The 22,441-nt window shown below is 40.8% G+C and overlaps 1 protein-coding gene across 1 annotated transcript; it reads left to right on the top strand.

Moving 5' to 3' along the window:
- Positions 1-4,395: 4,395 nt before the first annotated feature.
- Positions 4,396-20,963, top strand: VCPIP1 (valosin containing protein interacting protein 1). Its single transcript, XM_010405218.4, has 3 exons — positions 4,396-7,290; positions 12,478-12,564; positions 15,534-20,963. Exons 1-3 carry the CDS (start codon positions 4,602-4,604, stop codon positions 16,403-16,405), a joined length of 3,648 nt encoding a protein of 1,215 aa, XP_010403520.2. The 5' UTR covers positions 4,396-4,601; the 3' UTR covers positions 16,406-20,963.
- The last annotated feature ends 1,478 nt before the right edge of the window (positions 20,964-22,441 follow it).

Raw genomic sequence — 22,441 nt, 5'->3', positions numbered from 1 at the left:
CAAAGCCTTTGAGCAGGTTATTTGGATGGTTGTAATTAGTACTGGAACCTCTGCCCAGTATTTCACTTTTCATGTTGTTTTCCTAATGCATTCATGTTTTGCTAACACACATTCCAGGTTTTGAGCAACCCAAATTTGGTCTCGTGTAGGAATGACTTCAGTGTTAACAGAGAGCATGTAATAGTAGCGTGGATTGCTGAACCTGGTGCAATGGCAGCAGTTCAAGCTCTGACTCTGTGAAAGCAACTGAAGGAAAACATTTTTTAATTTTGGAGATTATTGGAAGGCAGTAGAAGAGGGATATGGAAGTTATTCAGTTGGATGCATCCAAGACAAGAGTTACCAGTCCAGGTCCCCAGGATAAGTCAGGTGCTGTTTTCTAACTGCCATTGACTAACTATTAATTAACCCAAAGGTTCAGGAAAGCTGAAGTTGCTCAGCGGTCATTCCTGTCCTTCCAGAACACTGCTGGGCTGCACCCTGCCTCTGAGGACCAGGAGATGAGGCGGCCTGTGACCAACACCCCTCTGGAATACCGCAGGTAGCATGGTGGTGAGTGCTTGGGGCTTCTAACAGCGCCTGCTTAAGTGATGGGCAAGACAAAAGATGTAGTTCAGCAGCATTCTGGAAGTGAGTGCCACATTGGTTTAACAGGAACAAGAAGTAAAGAGCCCACACAACACTCGAAGCTGCTCTGTGCAGTGGAGCACATGCTGTTGTTGACTCCTTGTAGCTGGTACTCCTAATAGTACTTATGATATAAGTACTATCCAGTTGTGGGTCTACACATGCTTTTTAGACGCTAGGGTATCACATCTAAATAAAAAAATGTTGCATTCATTTTGGGTGTGATGATATTGCCATCTTCCCTCTAGCTCATACTTTTGTTTTCTCTCTCCTCTTTTCTTGAGTGTAAATGTAGAGAGCTTTCAGGGCCAGGTCAGGCTAAACTGCTAGTCTTGCAGGCTAGGCAGGATCAGCTCTGCAAGGGTTTCAATGAAGAAAACACCAGATTTTAGCTATCCTTTCTGAAGAGTGTGCTGAGGTATAGCTGAAGGCTGATAATAACTTTCACTTCTTGACAACATAGACCATCTTCTAGTTTATCATGATCTGTTCTTTGGCACACTGCACAAGCCTTTTGTTTCTGTTTAGCTGGAAACTTCTGTCATTGCTCTTCCAAAGAAACAAGCCTCTGAAAAATAATTGCTTTGACCTGGGGATGACCCATTTCCTGGGGGTAAATGACAAAGAAGAGAGGGAATAGCACTGGGTGAAGATCAAACTGAAATTTTTACATCTTCCATCCTGGGCCTGAAATGAATGCCTGGTATTTTGACTGTCAGTGCTTGGTTCTCATCAACAAAGTGGCATGGGTTCAGGTATGTCCTGTTGCTGACAATTAATCACTCTTCTGACCCATTACAAATAGATTTAACTTTGTAATCAGCGTGATCTTCAATCCTACTTTCTTGACTGTGATGTTGTTTGCCTGTGAAAATAGCATGGCTCTTGCTGTGATCTCTGGTAGGACTCATTGCTACACTCTGCAGGGTACTTACTAACAAGGCAGGACACGGTATTTCCTGAATATTCCTTTAATACTGCTTAAAGATTTAGTTACTTGTGTAATATGTAGTCAGTGATACAACACAGAACTTCCTTATCCTGTTTGCCAGACACAGTGTATAAAGCTTGTAAATAAAGATGCATTTAATTTGCATAAATGATTAGTTTGCCAGAGAATTGTGATTTTTTTCAAAGATTCTGTAATGAAAGTTTATTGTTGCAGAAATTTCTTGGGCAATCAATCATGATCATAAGTCTGCATATAGCTGGAAAACTTACAAATGTCATTCATCAAAAACATCCATGTTAATTAGGGTCAAGCCACCATAAAAGATAAATTATATTCAGTAGAGGAATCTATCAGTGAAACTAATGTAAGGAATAGAAAGGAGAAATGTTTTTGACTTTACAGTCAGAGTGCTTTCATAAAAACATCTGGTTGGAGAAGTAAACAAAACATCCTAAGTTCCATTGGTTTTGACAGTACAAGTGAATTATTTCACCAGGGCGCTCCCTATTATTGACTACAAAGTACTGTTAAACACTAACAGAAGTGTTTATTTCACATATGTGAAAAATTGGATTGTTCCAGAGGCCAAAATTCTTTGACATTTCTTCAAAACGAAGGCCGGGTTAGCACAGGATTGTCACCGGCCGATGCCCTGAATGGTGCCCATTCTCAGTAGCTGCCACAGAGTTTCACAGAAAACAGAGGCTTCCCTATTTGCATTTTTACTGTGTTCCTGCTCCTTATGAAGGGGAGACTAAGGAATGAATGGGCACAGACTGCTGATTTATCCCCAAGTACAAGGCACATTGGCAGGATTGTGGAGCTGGTGATGCTGCTACCTTCCTGTCATACACATAAAAAAGTATTAGTAGCAGGCAAGAATGAAAATCTGTCTCATAATTTTCATCTTTTCCTCTTCAGACCTGCCACATATTTTAAAAGATCAGTAAAAGATTACACTGTGGAATTCATACATTTACACACACACACACACACACACACACACACACACATACACATACTTTCTGTGCTTGACAAATTACTGAAACCGAAAGGGAATGAGCATGCACAGCTCAGCTGCTGTCACTGGAAGGTGGCAGTACTCAGTCTGTCACAGGGCCAGGCCCGGAGCCATTTTTTTCCTTAAGCCTGTGATAAAGCACGGAAACAGATTTTTTTTCTGTATGTATTAATCATCTGAATCTTTATAATTTAAATGTCAGATGCATAAATTACTTTTCATGGATTAATGAAAATGAAACATGCCCTTTGTATTGGAAAGTACAAGCACAATACTATCTCTATGATACAATCTCTATGATTTTTATTCTAATTTTAGATCATTTGAGTGACTATAGAATAGGTGAGGCCTTGGGTTGTAAATTCCAAGTGTTTGTTTGATAGAACAAGGGTGACGGAGGAGGGAGGAAGTGGTCATTTTTTTTTTTTTTGCCCTTGTGTTCATAGGGGTAGGTCACTGGGACTTGGAAATACCCTGTGAGGTACTACCTTGTCCTCTGACATTCAGCTGTTTTCCCCCTTAATTTAAGGATAAATCTCTATCTGGAATAGCTTTCAGAGAGCTAAAGTCCCCCGTTTGCTGACAGTATCCCTCCTTGAGTTCTCCACATGAGTACACTGGAGCCCACTGTAATTAGGTTGGAAGTTGTGAACATTATTCCATTTCATTTTGGCAAAAGTATCATTTCCAACGGCCATTGGAGATAACGTAAGCGCCAGCTCCGTTCCCTCATTATCTCCTCACGTAGCACCAACTGGAGGGATCACTCGTGTTAACAGCTTGCTCTCGCGTCTCCTTGAGGCTTGTTTTGTCGCTATCAGCAGCCGGCAGCCAGGGAACACCTCCGCTCAGATAGCTCACCCCCCGGACAGGCAGCCCGGCGCGGCTCCGGGGGAATCGAAACCCCGACGAGCTCAAAGGGCAGGCACAGTCCGGCCGCCGCCACCCGGGCCTGGCTGCGGCGGCTGTCGGGGCAGAGGTTGGGGTCAGAGCCCGTGTGCCCACGCCTGCAGGGAATGCTGCCTGGCAGGGGACGCTGCTTGCGGTGCTTTTGGTAACCTCCGTGGCCAGGGAGCCCTCGGGGGCTGCCCCAAGCACTCAGATTGCCCTTTAGCGTCACTGCTGAGGGGAAGGCTGGGGCCGGCCCCCACCCTGTCCCTTTCTGTCAGCCCCTTGTCGGCAGCAGCCTGTTGGAGCTGAGCAGCCTCCCGCCCCCGGAGCCTGTCCGGGGGGACAGGTGACACGGGAGGGAGCGTCGCCTCGGGGCTCCTGCGGGGCGTTATCGGGCGGGGGGCGACGAGGCAGAGGAGTGATGTACACGCGGGGTGTCACCTCAGACCAGCCCCCGAGGAGGGCAGAGGAGGGATATACGTAAGAGTGTCGCCTCAAACCAGCACCCGCGGGGCACAGAGGGGGAATCTACACGTGGGGTGTCACCTCAGACCAACACCCGAGCGGGACAGAGCAGGAAAGTACATGTGGGGTGTCACCTCAGACCCTACTCCTACCCCCAGCGCTCCCGCAGGAAGCGCAACAAGCACCGCCGAATGCCCTGCGCGTCCCACCCGGCCCACCCGCTCGCGGACTACACATCCCAGCAACCCCGCCGGGGCTCGCCCCTCTCCCGCCCTTCCCACCCCCCCCGTCCGCCGCATGGCACCACGGTCCCTGTAGTCTCCGCTGGGTACTCCGATCCCTTCCCCATCCCGGGCTTCTGCGGCGGGTAAAACTACCACTCCCGTCCGCCCCTGCGGCACCGCGCGTGCGCCGCCGGCGTGGAAGTGCGCGAGGCCGCGGCGCTGCGGGCACTGAGGCGGCCGAGGGGCGGTGAGAGCGGCGACGGCTTCCGCGTCGGACGGGGGGTGGCGAGCGGCGCTCGGTACCGCACGGGCGGCACCGGCACCGGCGGCGTCTGAGAGGCGGCGGTCGTTGTCCGGCGCGCAGGGAATGCGCCTGTGAGGGCGGCGGAGGAGCGGGTGCGGGTGAAGCCCGGGCGGAGCGATGTCCCAGCCCCAGCAGCCGCCGCCGCCGTCCCCTCAGCAGCAGCCGCAGCCGCCGCCTCCGTCCGCCTCCAAGAAGCGAGACCGGCGCATCTTCTCGGGCACCTGCCCCGATCCCAAATGCCAGGCGCGGCTGTTCTTCCCGGCGCACGGGCCGCAGGGCAGCGGCAGCATCGAGTGCACGGACTGCGGGCGGCGCCACGAGCAGCGGCAGCTGCTGGCCGTGGAGGAGGTGACGGACCCCGACCTGGTGCTGCACAACCTGCTGCGGAATGCGCTGCTGGGCGTCAGCGGCGCCGGCCCGCCCCGCAGGAACACTGAGCTCGTCAAAGTCAATGGCCTCTCCAACTACCACTGCAAGCTCCTGGCCCCCATCCTGGCCCGCTATGGGATGGACAAGCAGACTGGCAAAGCCAAGCTCCTCACGGAGATGAACCAGGGAGACATATTTGACTGCTCCCTCCTGGGCGACCGCGCCTTCCTCATCGAGCCAGAGCACGTCGAAACCATGGGTTATGGGAAGGACCGCTCCGGCAGCCTCATATACCTGCACGACACCCTGGAGGACATCAAGAAGGCCAACAACAGTCAAGAGTGCCTCATTCCTGTCCACGTGGATGGAGATGGCCACTGCCTTGTCCATGCAGTCTCACGAGCCCTTGTTGGCAGGGAACTGTTCTGGCATGCTCTCAGAGAGAATCTCAAGAAGCATTTTGAGGAGAATCTAAGCCACTACAAGGCGCTTTTCCATGACTTCATTGATGCTGCAGAGTGGGAGGATATTATCAATGAATGTGACCCTTTGTTTGTTCCACCAGAAGGTGTGCCAATGGGCCTTAGAAATATTCACATCTTTGGTCTTGCCAATGTGCTTCACCGGCCTATCATCCTGTTAGACTCCTTGAGCGGAATGCGAAGCTCTGGAGATTATTCAGCAACGTTCCTCCCTGGTCTGATACCTCTGGAAAAATGCATGGGAAAAGATGGCATGTTGAACAAGCCGATCTGCATTGCGTGGAGTAGCTCAGGACGTAACCATTATATTCCTCTTGTTGGAATAAAAGGTGCTGCTTTACCTAAGCTGCCTAGAAAGCTACTTCCTAAAGCCTGGGGAGTTCCTCAAGACCTCATCAAAAAGTATATCATGTTAGAGGAGGATGGTGGTTGTATTATTGGAGGAGACAGAAGTTTACAGGATAAGTACTTGATGAGGCTTGTTGCTGCGATGGAGGAGGTTTTCATGAGTAAACACGGTATCCACCCCAGTCTTGTAGCTGATGTGCATCAATATTTCTACAGAAGGACTGGTGTAATAGGGGTCCAGCCCGAAGAGGTCACTGCAGCTGCCAAAAAAGCAGTGATGGACAACCGCCTTCACAGGTGCCTCATCTGTGGGGCTCTTTCAGAGCATCACGTTCCACCAGAGTGGCTGGCTCCTGGGGGGAAGCTGTATAACCTGGCAAAAAGTACCCACGGCCAGCTAAGGCCTGACAAAAATTACAGCTTTCCCCTGAACAGTTTGGTGTGTTCTTACAACCCTGTGAAGGATGTGCTGGTACCAGACTATGGCCTGAGTAATTTGACTGTTTGTAACTGGTGCCACGGTAACTTAATGCGTCGTGTCAGAGAAGATGGGTCTGTTTTGTATATTGATGGAGACAGAACTAATACTAGGTCTACAGGTGGCAAATGTGGCTGTGGATTCAAGCACTACTGGGAAGGTAAAGAATATGACAATCTGCCTGAAGCTTTTCCTATAACTCTAGAGTGGGGTGGAAGAGTGGTGAGAGAGACTGTCTACTGGTTCCAGTACGAAAGTGACACCTCTTTGAACAGCAATGTGTATGATGTCGCCATGAAACTTGTTACCAAGCACTTCCCTGGTGAATTTGGTAGTGAGATTCTTGTTCAGAAAGTTGTCAACACAATACTGCATCAAACTGCCAAAAAGAACCCTGATGATTATACCCCTGTAAATATCGATGGTGCTCATGCTCAAAGAGCTGATGATGTACAGCAAGGACAAGAGTTAGAGTCACAACTTCCAACCAAAATAATTTTGACTGGACAGAAGGCTAAAACTTTGCACAAGGAGGAGTTGAATATGAGCAAAGCTGAAAGAACTATTCAGCAGAACATTGTGGACCAGGCTTCCGTAATGCAGAAACGGAAAAGTGAAAAATTGAAACAAGAGCATAAAGGGCAACCCAGGACTGCTTCTCCTGGGGCTGTTCGTGAGGGGCCCTCGTCCGCACCTGCTACACCAACCAAAACCCCGTATTCTCCAACATCCGCAAAAGAAAAGAAAATTCGAATAACCACCAATGATGGGAGGCAGTCAATGCTTACCTTGAAGTGCACTACCACCTTCTTGGAGCTCCAGGAAGGCATAGCGAGAGAATTTAATATTCCCCCGTATTTGCAATGTATTCGCTACGGCTTTCCTCCGAAAGAGCTTCTGCCTCCCAAAGAAGGCATGGAGAATGAGCCCGTTCCTTTGCAGCACGGTGACAGGATTGCCATAGAAATCCTGAAGGGCAAGGAGGAAGGCAGGCAGGCTGCCTCAGCGCACTCAGCTCATGCTGTGAAGCACGAAGATGTTGCTGTGACCAGTAAGATCTCATCGAAGGATCTGCAAGAGCAAGTCGACAAGGAGATGTATTCGCTCTGTCTTCTGGCAACGCTCATGGGTAAGGCTGACTTTGTGTTGTTCTTCAAAATTGTGTTTTTAAGTAGAAGATAACATTTTGCAAACTGCAGTTACATACACATTTCCTTTTTTCTTAAATCATGGTTACTCAGGTTAATTCCCTTATTCCTTTACTAGAAGAACATTTAGTATGCTGTCAGTGACTTTTAGAAATGCATGTATGAGGTATATGAGATACTTGTTCTTCCTTTGCTATAAAGTCCTCTTTTAAAAATTGCTGTTTAGAAGTGATTGCATTGCCTCTGCCGTCCTGTCTCTCTCTTTTTCCTGCCTCTCATTAGGCACACATCTGAAGTGTATGTGTGAAAGCTACATAGTCTCTTTTTTCCTACATCTCCCTCAGGTTTCAGGAAATACATTCAGAACAGAGGTGAGAAGGGGATGCTGAGTGTCTGCTCATTGGAAGTTTGAGGAACAAATTCACCTTTGTAGTAGGATGAAGTCCTGATATTTGGCCCCACAGGGAGTTGTCTTGGTTTAAGCAAATCAACTTGACATTTTCTACTTAGGTAATCTGTTAATTTTAAGTGAAGATCTGGTCTTTTTAAAGGGCTGAGAAAAGTATTATTTCAGAATATAAGCGGAGGAGAAACTGAAAGAATCTAAACATGGATCTGAATTTCAAAGGTTGGACATAGGGTTGCAGAGCTATACTTATAAATTATTAGTCATGTAAATCTGACTGTTAATAATTCAAGACAAAAGGACTTTTCTCAGGTCCCTGTGTTTTTTATTTGCCTTTTTGAACTCAGGAGACTTGGACCCCCATTTGTGTAGTTTGTTCATCAGGTTTCACAGTTACTGCTGCTTTCTGGCAGGAAGTAGAACTGTAATTATCATACATTCAGCTCTACGAACCAGTTGAATAGTCATGTTTACAGGTTTGTTTTTTTTTGTGGTTGCCTTCTCTTTTGCTGGAGGGATTTGGTGTGGCTAAAGCATGTGATGTTTCAGAAACGAAACAATTACGTAATCACAGAGTGGTATGTCAGAAGTTCATCAAGCAGAACTTTGATTCTTTTCCAAGTGTGATTGTTTACTCCTGTGTCTTTTGCAAGATAGTGTGCTGAGTCACTACTCACCTTGTCACACTGACATTTACATCCCAGTTCCAAAGTGCAGGAAAATGTTAGGTTTAAAAGTTGTCTTAATTTTGAGATGAAGAGTGCTTTCCTGTCTGCAGGACATACTGCTGAAAGTATAGTTATTGGCTTCAAAAAACTTTGGCTTGCTTTAAAAATATCTTGGCTACTTCAGCATTAAGGTGTGTCATTATTTTACAGGTGCTTATCCATAAACTGTAAGTTGGTCTTGTATGCAAGAATGACTTTTTGTCTTTGCCATCATTACTGTTAGATTCTGCTTTAAGAGCACAGGTTAGAATAGAATTTACCTCACCCTTCTCTGGCTGCGTCCGTCGTGCATTACTAATAGAAGTAAAAGCAGCAGCAAGTGATGAACCAACCAGTTATAAAACCTTGTTCAGCTACTGAATAAGATGCTATTATTATATTATCACTCTTCTGGTTGGGTCTTCATTTTCCTTTAAAAATACTTGTGGAAAAAACCTTGTTACTAGACTGTTCACGATTATGATTTTTTCAACAGATTAACAATCTTCCTAAGTCCTTGCACTTTCTTAAGAGTGGCAGTTCCTCAAGGTGGCATATTCAGTCTTTTTGGGACAAGAAGCCTTAGTTTTTCTCAATGACATTTCTGTACTGCTAAAAACTGCTGCAAAAGTCTGAGAGCCAGCTTTGTGACTTTGTTCTGCTAAAAGCATTCCTGTAATACAGTCAGATTAGAATGTGTAGAGGGGCGATGCTATTGAGATAGCTCACTGGGCCAGACACACTTTTCTTTTCCCCAGTGCCTATAGTGGAAGTGTGTCTTCAAACATCCATAATTATTGATTCTGTGTGCTTAGAAGATTTTCTTTCCTACAGAATCTCCTGTAGGCTGAAATACTTGTTTCTTATTTCAGCTACTATAATTTGTCTTTTCTGGTTTCAGCTACTTATTAGAATTTTAGATCGTGTTCTTTAATTTTTCTGTATATAGTTTAAAAACAAGCCCTGGGAAATTAAATACTGTAATTTCTGGACCACTTAACATATTATGCATGACTTTTTGTAAAGCTTTCTCTTCTTTTTTTGTTTAGCTCAAAATACAGAATTCTGTAGGGAGATTACTAAAGGAATTGGAATTTTACATTAACATATTTAAAATGTTGTATTTTAAACCAGATTTAATTACACCCATGCAGAGGCACTCTGAATACATGCAAGCCAGATATGAATGTATTTTGCTTGGGTTTTTTTTTGTTGATTAATTCATCCATGCACAAGGAATCAAAAAAGACAAGTTTAAATTAAATGTATTATTTGATACCAGGATTTTCTTGGAATTAAACAGCTTGCTTTGAAGCCAGCTGTAGTTTTCTATAACATGTTTATCAATTGAGTTTTTTATTTGTGTTGCACTTTGGGTGTTCTCTCTGCTCTCTGAAATGACAGTCTTTGGGCTTACAGCAGGTGCAGGCTAACTTGTACCAGCAAACAAGGCATGTTTGTGGGTAGGACAGTCTTGATTTGTTACCATACCTTAATGTTTGGGGGTTGGGGTCTGGTCTGAGGAAGTGTGTACTGGAGTAGGAACAGCGCAGAGAACATAATCTCTTTGATAAATGTAGTGTCTTGAGGGAGTTTTTAATCTAAATGATTATCCAAATTAAGTTGTGACCTATAAACATTTCACTGCCATGGCAAACAAACCAAAACAAACAGTAAAACTCAACTAAAACCAAAAATGTGCAAACCTCAAATGTTGTTTTAGTTGAGTCACACATACTAGTTCTTCTGATCTGGGAAAGTCCAGTTGTAACTGTGGGCTTTTTTGGTCTTCCAGTGGGAGATGTCTATCAAAACAGCATTTTTAGTTTGTATTTCTTTTCGTGGCTGATGCTTTTGTATTGTGAGCCCTGTTCTCCATGCTTTCCTGCATGTAGTCCTTGTTAGTGTTGCATAAAAGGCTATATAAACAGTTATGCTTCCCTTGTGCAAGGCTTGAAAAATCATGCCCTTGGCAAATAGGGAATCTTTCCTTGAAAAGTGTCAGTAATGTCTAAAATTGGGCTTCTCCTAGAAGTCCAGTGGTTGTCTTGTGGAATGAAAGGGAGCCCTTCAAATAATAATCTATTGCTTGATGCAGCAGTAAAGGAGTCCTCAGTATGGAGTCCTGCTGTCTGTGGCTTCTTCAGGCTTCAGTGAACTGACAGCTGTATTGTTACTTCTCAGTGCAGTGGTTATTACTTTGATTCTGGTGGGCAGTGTTTAAACCATCAGGAAAACTTGGAAGAGGCACAGTAGTGATGCTCTGGAGACACTGTGTATAGGGATGTGCATTTCAAACTGTAAATGAGAATAAGGATACAGTTAGCAGTGACAGAAGACTTCCTTCAGTAGATCATGGAATATAAGAAAGAAGAGTAGTTGGTTTGTTACTTGGGTGTTCTTCTTGGAAGTGAAGGCCAAATTTGTGAGCTTGATGTGCAAATGCGATGAGCCTGAGCATATATGATTTGATGGAATGCTTTCAAAATTAATCAGATAGTATAGGTCTCCTGTCTTTAAAATGTCCAAAGACAGAATGTGGTGAATGTGCACTGTACCTTTGTAAAGAGAATGGGGGCTTGAGTAATGCCTGTAGTGGAGAGGTGAGCAACAGTTGCAGGGGAACAGACGAGCAGGGGAGCGTACAGAGTCCTGTGCCTTTTGTGCCTGCCAGGGAATGGAAACACAATGCTGGAGAGTGGCTTGAAGGGTTTCCAAGCGTAATGTAGCATGTAATGCTGCTATCATGAGGGTGAAATACTTTCTCACCTGAGGCAGGTGGGACAGGAGAGTAAGTCACAGTTATCTTGTGAGATATACAGTAAAGAAATGCAAGGAGGGATTTAGATGTGCCATATATTCAGTATTTGGAAGCTATTAAAAATAGCTCTTTTATTTTATTTTCCTTATAACAACACGCAAAGACATATTGGTGGGTTATATTTTACAGCCTCACACATTCCAGCTGTCTCTATCCAAGTAGTACATCCAGTTAACTATGGTTGAAGATTTACATTCTCCAATCTTAATAGAAATTTGAGAGATGTGGTTATTGAGATTTCAATCCTACAGAAGGGGGCAATTTCTATATAAAATATCTCTGTATGTTTCCATAATATTTGATGGAAAGTGGGAAAATCAATTTTTTTCTGAAAATGTGTATGTGCAGTAGTTGTTTCTGCATCAGGAGAATGGAATTTATCAGTACTTTCTGTTTGCATTGCTTAGACAGCTACATAGCACATGTCACTTCTCTGGAGCAGGTAAGTGGTTAGCAAAATAAGGAAATGGCATAGGCAAAACGCAGATCTGAACTGATTGAGCAGGTGCTGTTAGGTCACTGATATTCCATCACTGTAACCCAATTTTTCTGTTCCTTATATTCCTTTCCTTATGTAGTCTAGGTTGGTTTTTTTTCACTCTGTGACCTTTAAAGATACCACATTTCAATGCCATTTTTGGCATTGTTGAAAAATGCTGGTTATACAGGACTGCCGGGGCCTCATGGTTGGTATTTTGCTTCCGACTCTCAAGAAAAGCAAGGTACAGACACACCTTCTATGCAGCTGCCTGGATGGATATTTGTGTCTCAGCTGCAGTGTTAAGTCTGGTGTGTGGCAGCTGTGAAATTGAGCTCTGATTTTTGAGAAGGTGTAGGGAATTCAAGTTTTAATGAGCAAGGATATGTGCTTGAATTTTGGAAGCGTGTTAATAATTTCCTAGTTTAATGTTGAAAGCAGAGATAGGAAGGGAATGGAGACTGATTTTTAGGGCCTGGCAAAGAACCAGAAGCTGCACTTTGGATCAAATCAAATTTGGGAACCTTTGTATTAGAACATGTAGGATATTTGACTGCAGATAGTGGTCTATTTTTCTGAAAGTCTCTCAATGTCCCGGGCTCCTGTTCTGTGCATTTGCAATAAAAATTCAAATTCTTTATTGCATAGAGGAGAGCGAGGACTCAGCTTTTGATTTAAGGAGTTACATTTTCAGCCATTGTCTATAATATGAAAATAAAACTGTTAAATTTTAATGATTGTATTTTATTTTTCCAGGAGAAGATGTTTGGTCTTACGCGAAGGGGCTTCCTCAGTTGTTTCAGCAGGGTGGAGTATTCTACAGCATAATGAAGAAAACAACAGGTATTTTTTGGGTTTTGTTTTTATTCCTTCTTTCCTCTGTTTTCAAATCCTGAAAATTGTAAATTGGTATTGAGTCACTTGTAAGCATAAATATTTTTTTTAAATTCTATTACTATGGTAAATTTTCATTCCGAAAAGATCAGAGAACTCCTAATGCTCCCTCAGACAGACTAAGACTAGGGAATCTGACTAAAGATGCTTCATTGAACTTAAACCTCTTTATTTTCTAAAATTTCCACTCCCTGAATTGTACAAACAACTATTTTTTTTTTTTTAAGACAGTATGACGAAAAAAGTCAACTGATTTTTTGTTTTTCTAATTTTTTTCTCCTGTAAAGATCAAACAACAAGAAAATCATAGGACCTACTCCTGTTATACTTTAAAACGCTTACTGGATAAAGAGTTTTATCTTTCGCATGTTCTTCTTAGTAGATGTTTTATACAGGGTACTGTATGTTTTAAATTTAAATGGTTGATTAAATTTGTTTTTCATATTCCTAAGATTATTGTTCAAAAGCAAAGCTATCCATCCCGTTCTGGTGTTGCTGAGTCTTGGGCTCTGTGCAAAATAACCAAGCAAGCAGAGTTTATTTGATTTTTAGGTGGCTTTATAAATGCTGCCTACAAAGAATAGCAACTGTTTCTTTAGAGAAGAAAGTACTAAAGGAATTATTTTCTCTCAAAGAAATTCTCTCAAAAATTTCTCTCTTATTTTCTTGATGAAATCTTTGCATTCACAGTTTAGCTCTTGTGCTTTCAGGTACTATAATGGTTCCTTTGCTGCTTTCTTGCTGTTTGATTTTTTTCTTAGGCGGTTTTATCAGCCTTAACTTTATCTTACTTATTTCTGGAAATTAATTAAAATGTGTGGTATACTCAATGCCCATTATCTCTCACTGAATTATTAGCCTGGATAATAGAGTTAGCATGCAAGTGTCTTATAGCAGATCTGTTTCCTTTTAGTTTTCCTTCTTTTACTATGCTTGTACAGTAAAGACTGGTGTATTGTTTGTGGAAAGTGAATTGGCTTAAACAGTGCCTGATGGAAAGGGCATTTTTGACCAATTAATGGCTAGCCAGACTTGAAAGCCTGAAATGAATCCAACGAATTTTAACTCAACTCATAGAAAACGTCTGACTTAAAAGCCATTTTTCCCAGCTGACTGTCCCAAGAAATAATGCTGTGGGAGACGATAGTGTAAAATGCCTGCATGCAAAGAAGTGCAATAATTTCAAATACAGACTATCTTGGTAGGTACAATTCATATTTCAGCATTAGCACACTTTTGCAATTCCAGTGTGCAACAATCTGACTCATCTTTCCACTTTAAGAAGCTCCTTATCTATTTGTAATTTGTAATCTTCTAATGTAACAATGCAGCTATCATACTGGACCTTTGGAACAAAGCTGTCTGTGAAGTGTAGGTACTGTTAATCAGTTGAAGTTTGATTTAATAGATCTTGTTTAAGATCTTACTTTGAGATTTCGGGATTGCAGTTTCTGAGGCAGTTTTGGTCAGTCATAGGAATTGTTACAGTTCCCTCTTTTGCAAATGAAAATTGAGCTGCTAAATTATGTACTTAAAAGATGTTCTTCAGGCTAAGTTAGACAGGTAGCTGTTTGAGGTTAAATTTTGTTCTGCGTTTTGGCTGTTTGGTTATTGGCTCCCATGGATATGTAAATAAAGGAGCTATGTGTCTGAAGCTCTCAGAATAAAATCTTATTTGTAGGTTCTCTGCAATTGTGCACGTGTGAATCAGAAGCTGTGGAGGATGAGAGAGACTGGTCAGTCAGTTCATTAGTATGAAAACAGTTAATTCTCAAATTATTGAATGACCTTTTTCATTGATTCCCAGAATACTCATTTTGAAAACATAGTATTTGACAACACAGAAATAGAATTTGCTTGTTGTGTTTCTTCCCTTCTGAATAATTTCTGGTGGTTTTCTTCATAAATTTTGAGAATCAGAGGAAAAATCCCAACAATTTACCTGTTCCTGGCACCTTTTAAACAGTGTTGTTTTCATTGTTGCTCTCCATGCACAGGTGATGGAACTAAAGTGAAGAGAATGACTGCAGCAAAGTTTTCATCTGCAGATAGCTTTTAACTCACAGAAAGCCACCATCACTGAAGTGATACCTTACTGCTTTTACCACAGCCTGCATGGGACAGAATTGAAAGAGTTATTTTGTGTTTTATGGTGATAAACTGTAAGAAATGAATGTCAATTTTTGACACACAGAAGCTTCAGAACTTAAAATGATCTAGTGAACTCTCAGTTTTAACAGATTGGTCAAACTGTAAGTGGGACAATTAAACAAACAGCAGATAAAAAATATTATGCATTATGTTTGTTTTGTAAAGGTTAATAGTTATAATCTCCAGGTCTACTAAATACAGTAAGCTTGAAACACTTCAGTTAATCTAGCAACATTTCCTCTCCAAAAAGAAGACTAAATAGCAAATTTAAAGTTCCTCAGGCTTAGCAGCAGTTATGCAACCTGAAATCCTACTACAGTTCTAAGTAGTATGGAAGGAGTCTTAAATAGTATTTCTCCAGACAGTGTTTTGAAATGTGCTTCTTGTCAGTTTTCTGGTTTTGGTTTTTGATGGTTTGGTTTTGTGTGGTTTTGGGAGGTGTGGGTTGGTGGTAGTGATGGAGTTTGGTTTGTTTTACATTACTGCAAGGATAGAACGGCAAGTTGTAGTGGTGTGGTTGTTTTATCCTGTAATAGTACAGAACTGTCTCTTCATCAGAGTCATAATAGAAGGCAGCAGCATCTTTGCAGTGTACTGTGGTTGCTATTGTATGGCATAAAAGCCTAAGCTTTTTCTTCCACAGTAGTAACTTTCAGTGTTTGATTTTACATACTTGATTCAGTAAATTTAAATACAGTAATTACTGTGTGTTCAGAGCATGCCTTAAAATAGGTTAGCACTTTGAATAACTTTTTCTATCTTTATAGGTTTGGCTGATGGCAAGCACTGCACTTTCCCACATCTGCCTGGTAAAAACTTTGTGTACAATGCAGCAGAAGACAGATTAGAGCTGTGTGTGGATGCTGCTGGGCACTTCCCGATCGGTCCTGATGTTGAAGAGCTGGTTAAAGAGGCCTTAAGTCAAGTGCGAGCAGAAGCTACTTCAAGAAGCAGGGAAGCAAGTCCTTCACATGGAATGCTGAAGCTGGGTAGTGGTGGAGTAGTGAAAAAGAAATCTGAACAACTACATAACATAACTGCATTTCAAGGAAAGGGTCATTCCCTAGGAACTGCATCTAGTAGTCAACAACACGATCAAAGAGCCAGGGAAACACCACTTTTAAGAAAGCATAGCACAGAAACGGACTTCAGTCCTTCTGCTAAAATTGAGCCTTCTGTATTCACAGCTGCTTCTGGTAACAGTGAGCTTATTCGAATTGCTCCAGGAGTTGTGACAATGAGAGACAGCAGGCAGCTTGACCCCACTTTGATTGAGGCACAGAGAAAAAAGTTGCAGGAAATGGTCTCTTCTATTCAGGCTTCAATGGATAGACATTTGCGGGATCAGAATACAGAGCAGTCAGCATCAGTTGATGTATCTCAAAGAAAAGTAGAGGCAGTGAGTTCAACTGCTAAAACTGGGAGCTTTCAGGCTGCCTTACCTGAATCATTTTCTGCACCAGGTGGTACTGAACTCTTGAATACTGAATCAACTGATGGTAACATGGTAAATTCTGTGGGAACAACATTCCCTGCAAGGTCTAAAGCACAAAAGGGAAATTCCGTTGAGGAGCTTGAGGAGATGGATAGTCAAGATGCAGGAATCACTAATGCAACTGAGCCAATGGATCACTCTTGATAGGTTACAATCTAATAAGGGTAGAAGAAATTACTGTTCAAATGTAATGTTTATTGGCTGGGCCACACAAAGTGATTAGTTATTAAATCTTGTATGTATGTCAAAGATTATATCATCTTATTCAGTGCATGATAAGCGTGTGATTGGCAATAGCTTTCAATATTACCATACTGCTGCCCAGGCTGGCTCTGTTACCTGTAAACTAGTTATTAGGAAATGCACTGAGATGAATATCTGCTGTACATGTGGGTTCTTGAAAATTCTTTGTAATTTTTAATTTCTTTAAAGTCTTAAAATTTAAGCCTGTGCAAGGTTCTTACCATGCTAGCATAAGGTTACTGGAAGGGCTAGAACAGGCAAAACTAGAAACATGGCAAAGTTAATTCTGTCCCAGGTACTTAATTCCAATAAAAAATACACTATAAGCATAAAATAGACATAAATTTCAAAAAGTAACTGAAAGTAAACTTCTGCTCAATTTGATAATGCAGCATATTCAGTACCTTAATTACATTGTGCTGGCACTTCTCCTGTGTAATAACTTTTTCATTCATATCCTCATCTCAGAAATCTTGGAATAAGTGTAACTTTAGTAAACTAAAGTCTAAGTTCTCCTATTGTCAGTTAGGAAGCAAGTTAGAAAAAAGACCACATAGCATATGATGATATATTGAATGTGGTGTGGTTATGAATGGCTGGCTGAGCCAACACAACCACTTCTGGTGCTCTTTTGGTAGCATGTCTTTATTTCCTCCCAGATACCAAACTGGTCAGGTGGTTGTGCAACTTTTGAGACAATTATGGGAGAGAAGTTGGCAATTGCAAGTAAGAACAAATGTTCAATGGCAAATCCATTTCTTTTAGAAGACTTAGTTGCTAGCATTGGTTAGAAATGGCAAAAATGAAATAACAGCTGTCCTCTTAAAAGCAAATTAACAATTTATTGGAAGGAAATGACTCTCTAACACACATTATCCTAAAGTGTTTGGTGATAATTGAACTTTTAGAAGCTCACTGTTTACTCTGTGGGAACAAGGAATACATGCTGTTTCAGTGTCTATAAAGACTACCCACCTCTCTCAGCCTCACTTCAGTTTGTGATGCAGATTTCTCTGCATCAGTGATAATAGAGCTGGTATCCACTTAAGTAGTGTGTTCATCAGACAGACCTGTAGTGCTAGTTTTTAAGAAGCAGCCATTGTGCTTGCTCCCTAAGGATGGAATGTGTTTCTGATACTGCACTTTGCTTCCTATCTTCATAGTCATTTAAATGCACTATTGTTGCTTCTTCTCATAGTAAAATAACATTGAATGGATGAAAAGATGTTAATACAACTTCAAAGGAATTAAGAGCATTTAAATACTGAAGTCTGTGTTTGTGCACATGTAGGTTTTTACCAGTTCACAAATGTGGTTTGTGTTGTATATGTTTGTATTCAGAAAAGTCTCCTCACTTTTTACATTTCTAATCACTTAAACAGTTCTAAGCATTAGTATGATAAAATGTCCCATGAGGAAGGATTTATTTTTGTATGTAGAACTGAAATGAAGCAAGTCTCTTAAAGAATAGCCCTTCTCTCTTGTTAATGAAAAATGCCTCTGTTGGTTAACTTTTTATGTGGATGGTACAAATATTTTATTATTTCGTACACTACTTAGAGGTAAAATATAAATATCACATTTTCACAGATAAACGAAAAATGTAAAGATCTCAAATTGCTATCTGGTAAGTTTAGCAATTTGGAAACTTGGAATGTATGAAGTAATTGGCTTGCCAGAACTGACCTTGCTGATGCACTGATTAACTGGCAGGGCTTATTCAATGAGAAACAGGATGCACATGCAGCAGCTGGAAGCCTGCCATGACTTCTGAAAACATTTAGTCTCCCATGAATCAGTCTAGCTGGCTGAAGGCTACATCTATATAGAAAATGTTGAGTAGAGGCTTGTGCTTTGTCACAGTGTTAGAAAAGTATAGCAATGACTTGTTCCTGAGAAAGAGTTTAAATTGGGAGAGGCTGAGGGGGAAGAATCTCCTGGATCTCTTGCATTTTAGACCAGGTAACCACTGCTTTGACAGTTTTAACCTTTTCTTTATTAAAAAAAGTCTTCCTTGGCTGGAAAAATAATGAGCAAGCAGTGTATATGAGAGAATTTCAAGTTTGAAATAAATGAAAATATTTATTGCACATCATTCTTATTTCAAGGAAAAATGCTTACTTTTTTCATGTCTTTCTGGTAAGACTGCAGAAGCTTGTGTGCCTTTTACTGTGTAAAGGGGAAGGCTTGGTTTAGTTTTGACATACTTCCCATTTCAGCAGTAATTTGACATTTTCCTTCTGATCTAAATAGACATAGAAACAGATAATAGCTCTGTTTGACTCACCATTAGTGTCGTTTCGGGCCCACTCAAGTCGTGTAGATCAGAACCCTCCAGTTCCTAAAAGAAGATGGTCTCAAAGGACTGGTAAAATGGTGTCAATCACAAGATCCACTGGTGTGAATTCTGGAAGGCAGGATTGTGCATATTTCTTTGCAGTGTTCTTATCTCACGTGGCTTTTTCATGCATTTAATATCAGTGGTTTTGAGAAAGACAGCTTTTGATACTCTCAAGTGAAGCTAAACTCATCTATGTGCCAGTGAGATGTGTGACTGTGCAGGAGAAGTGAAATAAAGAACTCTGAAGTGTAAGTTGGAACAGATGTTTCATTTGGTTGCTGCCAGTGGGTGCAAATGTGAGTTGAGACAAATCTGTGTGCCTGTCTAAGGAGCACCAGTGTGCTTGTTAGAATTCCCTGTTAGAGTCAGGAAAATACTGATGGGGTACAAGGGCAGGGAAGACTTTGGCTCGTTGTGGATGAGAAGATGTGTCAGTAGGACTTCTCAAATGTCAAGAAAGATGCCCTTTGCTCAAAAAATAAAAGCAAGCAAGCCAAATTCTTTCCACCAAATTGCCTGTGGAAAGAGGTTTTGGTTTTGAGTACCCACTTTGATTACTTTCTTGTCTGAAGGCCAACCATCTTCTACACTATGTCTCATGGCAAAGAAGACACATTATTAGAAAATCCTAAATGTTGCTATGGCTTAGTATGTATAACCTGAAGAGAAGATGATTACTGAAAATACAGGCCTAGTACAAAAATAAAAAGGGGAATGAACTAGATTGCTGATGAGCATGTGGGAAACCTTGGGAGAACAGATCAGTTTTCCAAGGGAAATGCAAGACTTCTACTACTTCAAATGGCTGGGTGCTTAGTAAGGTTGACTTTTTGATGGTGCTGTTTCTCTCTGAATTGTTTGCATTTCAGGAAGGGAAATAAATAGCAGATTTTCAAATGAAATCAAAAGAAATGTATTTGGGATGTCTTCCCTGTTGTAGTCACAAAACGACTGTGTGCATTTTTGGCTTTGTGAATCTCATATAGTTTACTAGTCTTGTGCTGGCTACAAAATAACAAGCTAAACGTTGCCTCTGATGGAGTGCTCTAGCAGTGTCACAGAGGCACAGTGCCACAGGGCTGTGTGCTAACAACTCTGCAAGGCCAAAAGACTTGATTCATAAAGTAGAATCTGTTGTCACTGTCACAAGGTTAGTGGAGTTGCACGCTACTTTTTCAATGCGCTGAAAATGCCAGGTATACAAAACTCATGATCACAGTTGGGAGGGTGATTCTTGGTATGAGTAGTATGGAAAATGAATGATTTAAGAAGATGCCACTGTTATCTCTACATTTGTTTGGCTCCTATATTTAAATATCAGAATCTACATGCTTTTGTAAAATAATAATAATATTAATATGAAGTTAATCCTTTTGTTAAAAAAAGCCATAACAGAGAGTGGTTTCTTTGTTTTGCTTGTGGATATCAGTTTAGCTTCATGAAGAAGTTGCTTAAGATCTTTAGAATGCAGGATTCCCTCTGAGCCCTTATGCCTGTGGTTGAGCAATAAAAGGTTGAAACAAGAGTGGTATTTTCAGAATTATTTTACGTTTGATGAGGATTATTGCCAAGAAATGAAGGAGTGCACTTTTAGGAGGGAATGCTATTTAAAAAATGTATAAATAGGAATTAAAATAGTGTATATATTTAGAAAAAAATCTTTTTAAAAAGTAAGTGCTTTACATGTTGAGTTAAAAACAAATTAGCATAGAAACTATACCATCTTCACAGTACTGGCTGTTATCCAGCAAGGTTTGGTTTGTTTTATTTGTGATTGCTGTACTAATTATATTTGATTTTTTTATCTGTAATGTAACAATAGTGTATTATAACAGTATATAGTGTACTATACTACACTTCACTGTACAGTATTTGGAATTTTCTTTGATTGCTATATTAAAACTGTAAGTTAAAACATCTGCATTGGTCTTATAAGGTGCAACTTTTATCTAGCCTTTCACACATTAGCTTGTTTATTTAATACAAAATAAGTCAGTTGAAAATACATTAATTTCTGCATTTTGCATATAGATTGCATTATACTTGTATACATGAATACTAGTACAGAAGTTGAAAAACTGATATAACTCTTCGGGAAGTAAAATGTGATGTCATCCATTTTCCTTTAGTAATGCTTATTTTAAAAAATAACATTTTTGAAAGAAAAGGTCCTTAAGGAAAAAGTTAAAATTTTGACCTCATACCTGTTCTAAATATTTCATTGAATGTATAGGACCTTTGAGAGATTTCTAAACCATATATGTTTCATATATTTGAGACCAAAATTCATGACCTGAGTCTTTTTTTCAAAGTTATCACCAAGAAGATGTAGAAGAATGCTGACCGAGTCAGCATTTAAGATACCTTGCAATCCGTGATCTGAAACATTGGTCAAAATGTATTTCAAAGCAAAATTTTAATGTGTGCATGTAATATTGAAGTATGAATAGTATGATTTGGAAGAACAAGGCTTTTGACAATTTGGTAATACTCAAAGATGAACATATTGGCAACTATTTAAGTTATCTCTATGCTTTTCTCGCCAGTTACATATGGTACTTTGTTTCACAAATTGGCTTTAATCAAAACTTCTGAGCCTAGAAAGAAGCCATAAAACTGATCTGCAAAACTCTTGTGTTACTTCTTCCTGTATTTACTGAAAGGCTTTAATTCCAAGTGTGCTAGCATTAAAGCATTCTTTAAAATGATGGGTGTAAATATGCAGAGTTAATTTTGATTGCATGTCATATCATGAAGAACTGAAAATTATTCTTCAGAAGATTTGTATTTCAAAAGCTTAAATGCTTAATGCTAAGCTAGAAATTTGCTCGTCTTTATTAATACAGTGTTTATAATCTGAGCCAAAACCAGTACTGAATGTATGAAGCAACAAAGTTAAGTGTGCTTTCAAAGTCTTTTCATTTACTTCTGCAATTAATTGTACAGTCTTAATATTTGTCTAAATTTTTATTTTGGATTGGAATTGTTGAGTTTGGCTTGTTATTTGTTGTTTGGTTGGTTTGTCTCTTTTTTTACTTACGCATGTTCACAGCAGATCTGTTGTAACGTCGCTGTAAAACCCCAGCTTCCTGTCATCATAAGACTCCTCAAATACAACCCTATCCCTAGGGCCAGGGTGAGAGTGAACCTTGGATATTCATCAGCATGTGTAGTGAGTTACGGAAGGTGCTTTTGCTATTACACAGTCAGTTCAAACACCTTGTGCTGACTGCAGAAGTTAATTGAAATTATGTTGCTTTGCTTGATGTAGAGGCTTTGATAAATATTGGCTTCTACAGGTCTGTGATGTTTTGAGCATTTGTTACTGGGAAATAGATAAAGAAAAGTACATGTTTGGATTCACAGTAGACTTGATGGCTAACCTGACATTGCAGAAACCCTGTTGCTACAGCTGGTTTGAAATGGATTATTTGGATTTGAATTACTTAAATTGTTGTACACTGGGTTATTCTGAACATCTGTTAACACAGGGGAATTAGGCTTTGGTGTAAGCGTGACCTCTGTTGCAGTAACTTGCAGGCACTTTAAGAGGCTTCAGAAAAGACTATTATTCTCTGTTCTGTTACTGAAAAACA

The sequence above is a fragment of the Corvus cornix genome, chromosome 2, assembly GCF_000738735.6.
Source record: "Corvus cornix cornix isolate S_Up_H32 chromosome 2, ASM73873v5, whole genome shotgun sequence".
Taxonomy (NCBI): domain Eukaryota; kingdom Metazoa; phylum Chordata; class Aves; order Passeriformes; family Corvidae; genus Corvus; species Corvus cornix.
The sequence above is the reverse complement of the archived record's forward strand: the minus strand, read 5'-3'. Positions and strand labels throughout refer to the sequence as shown.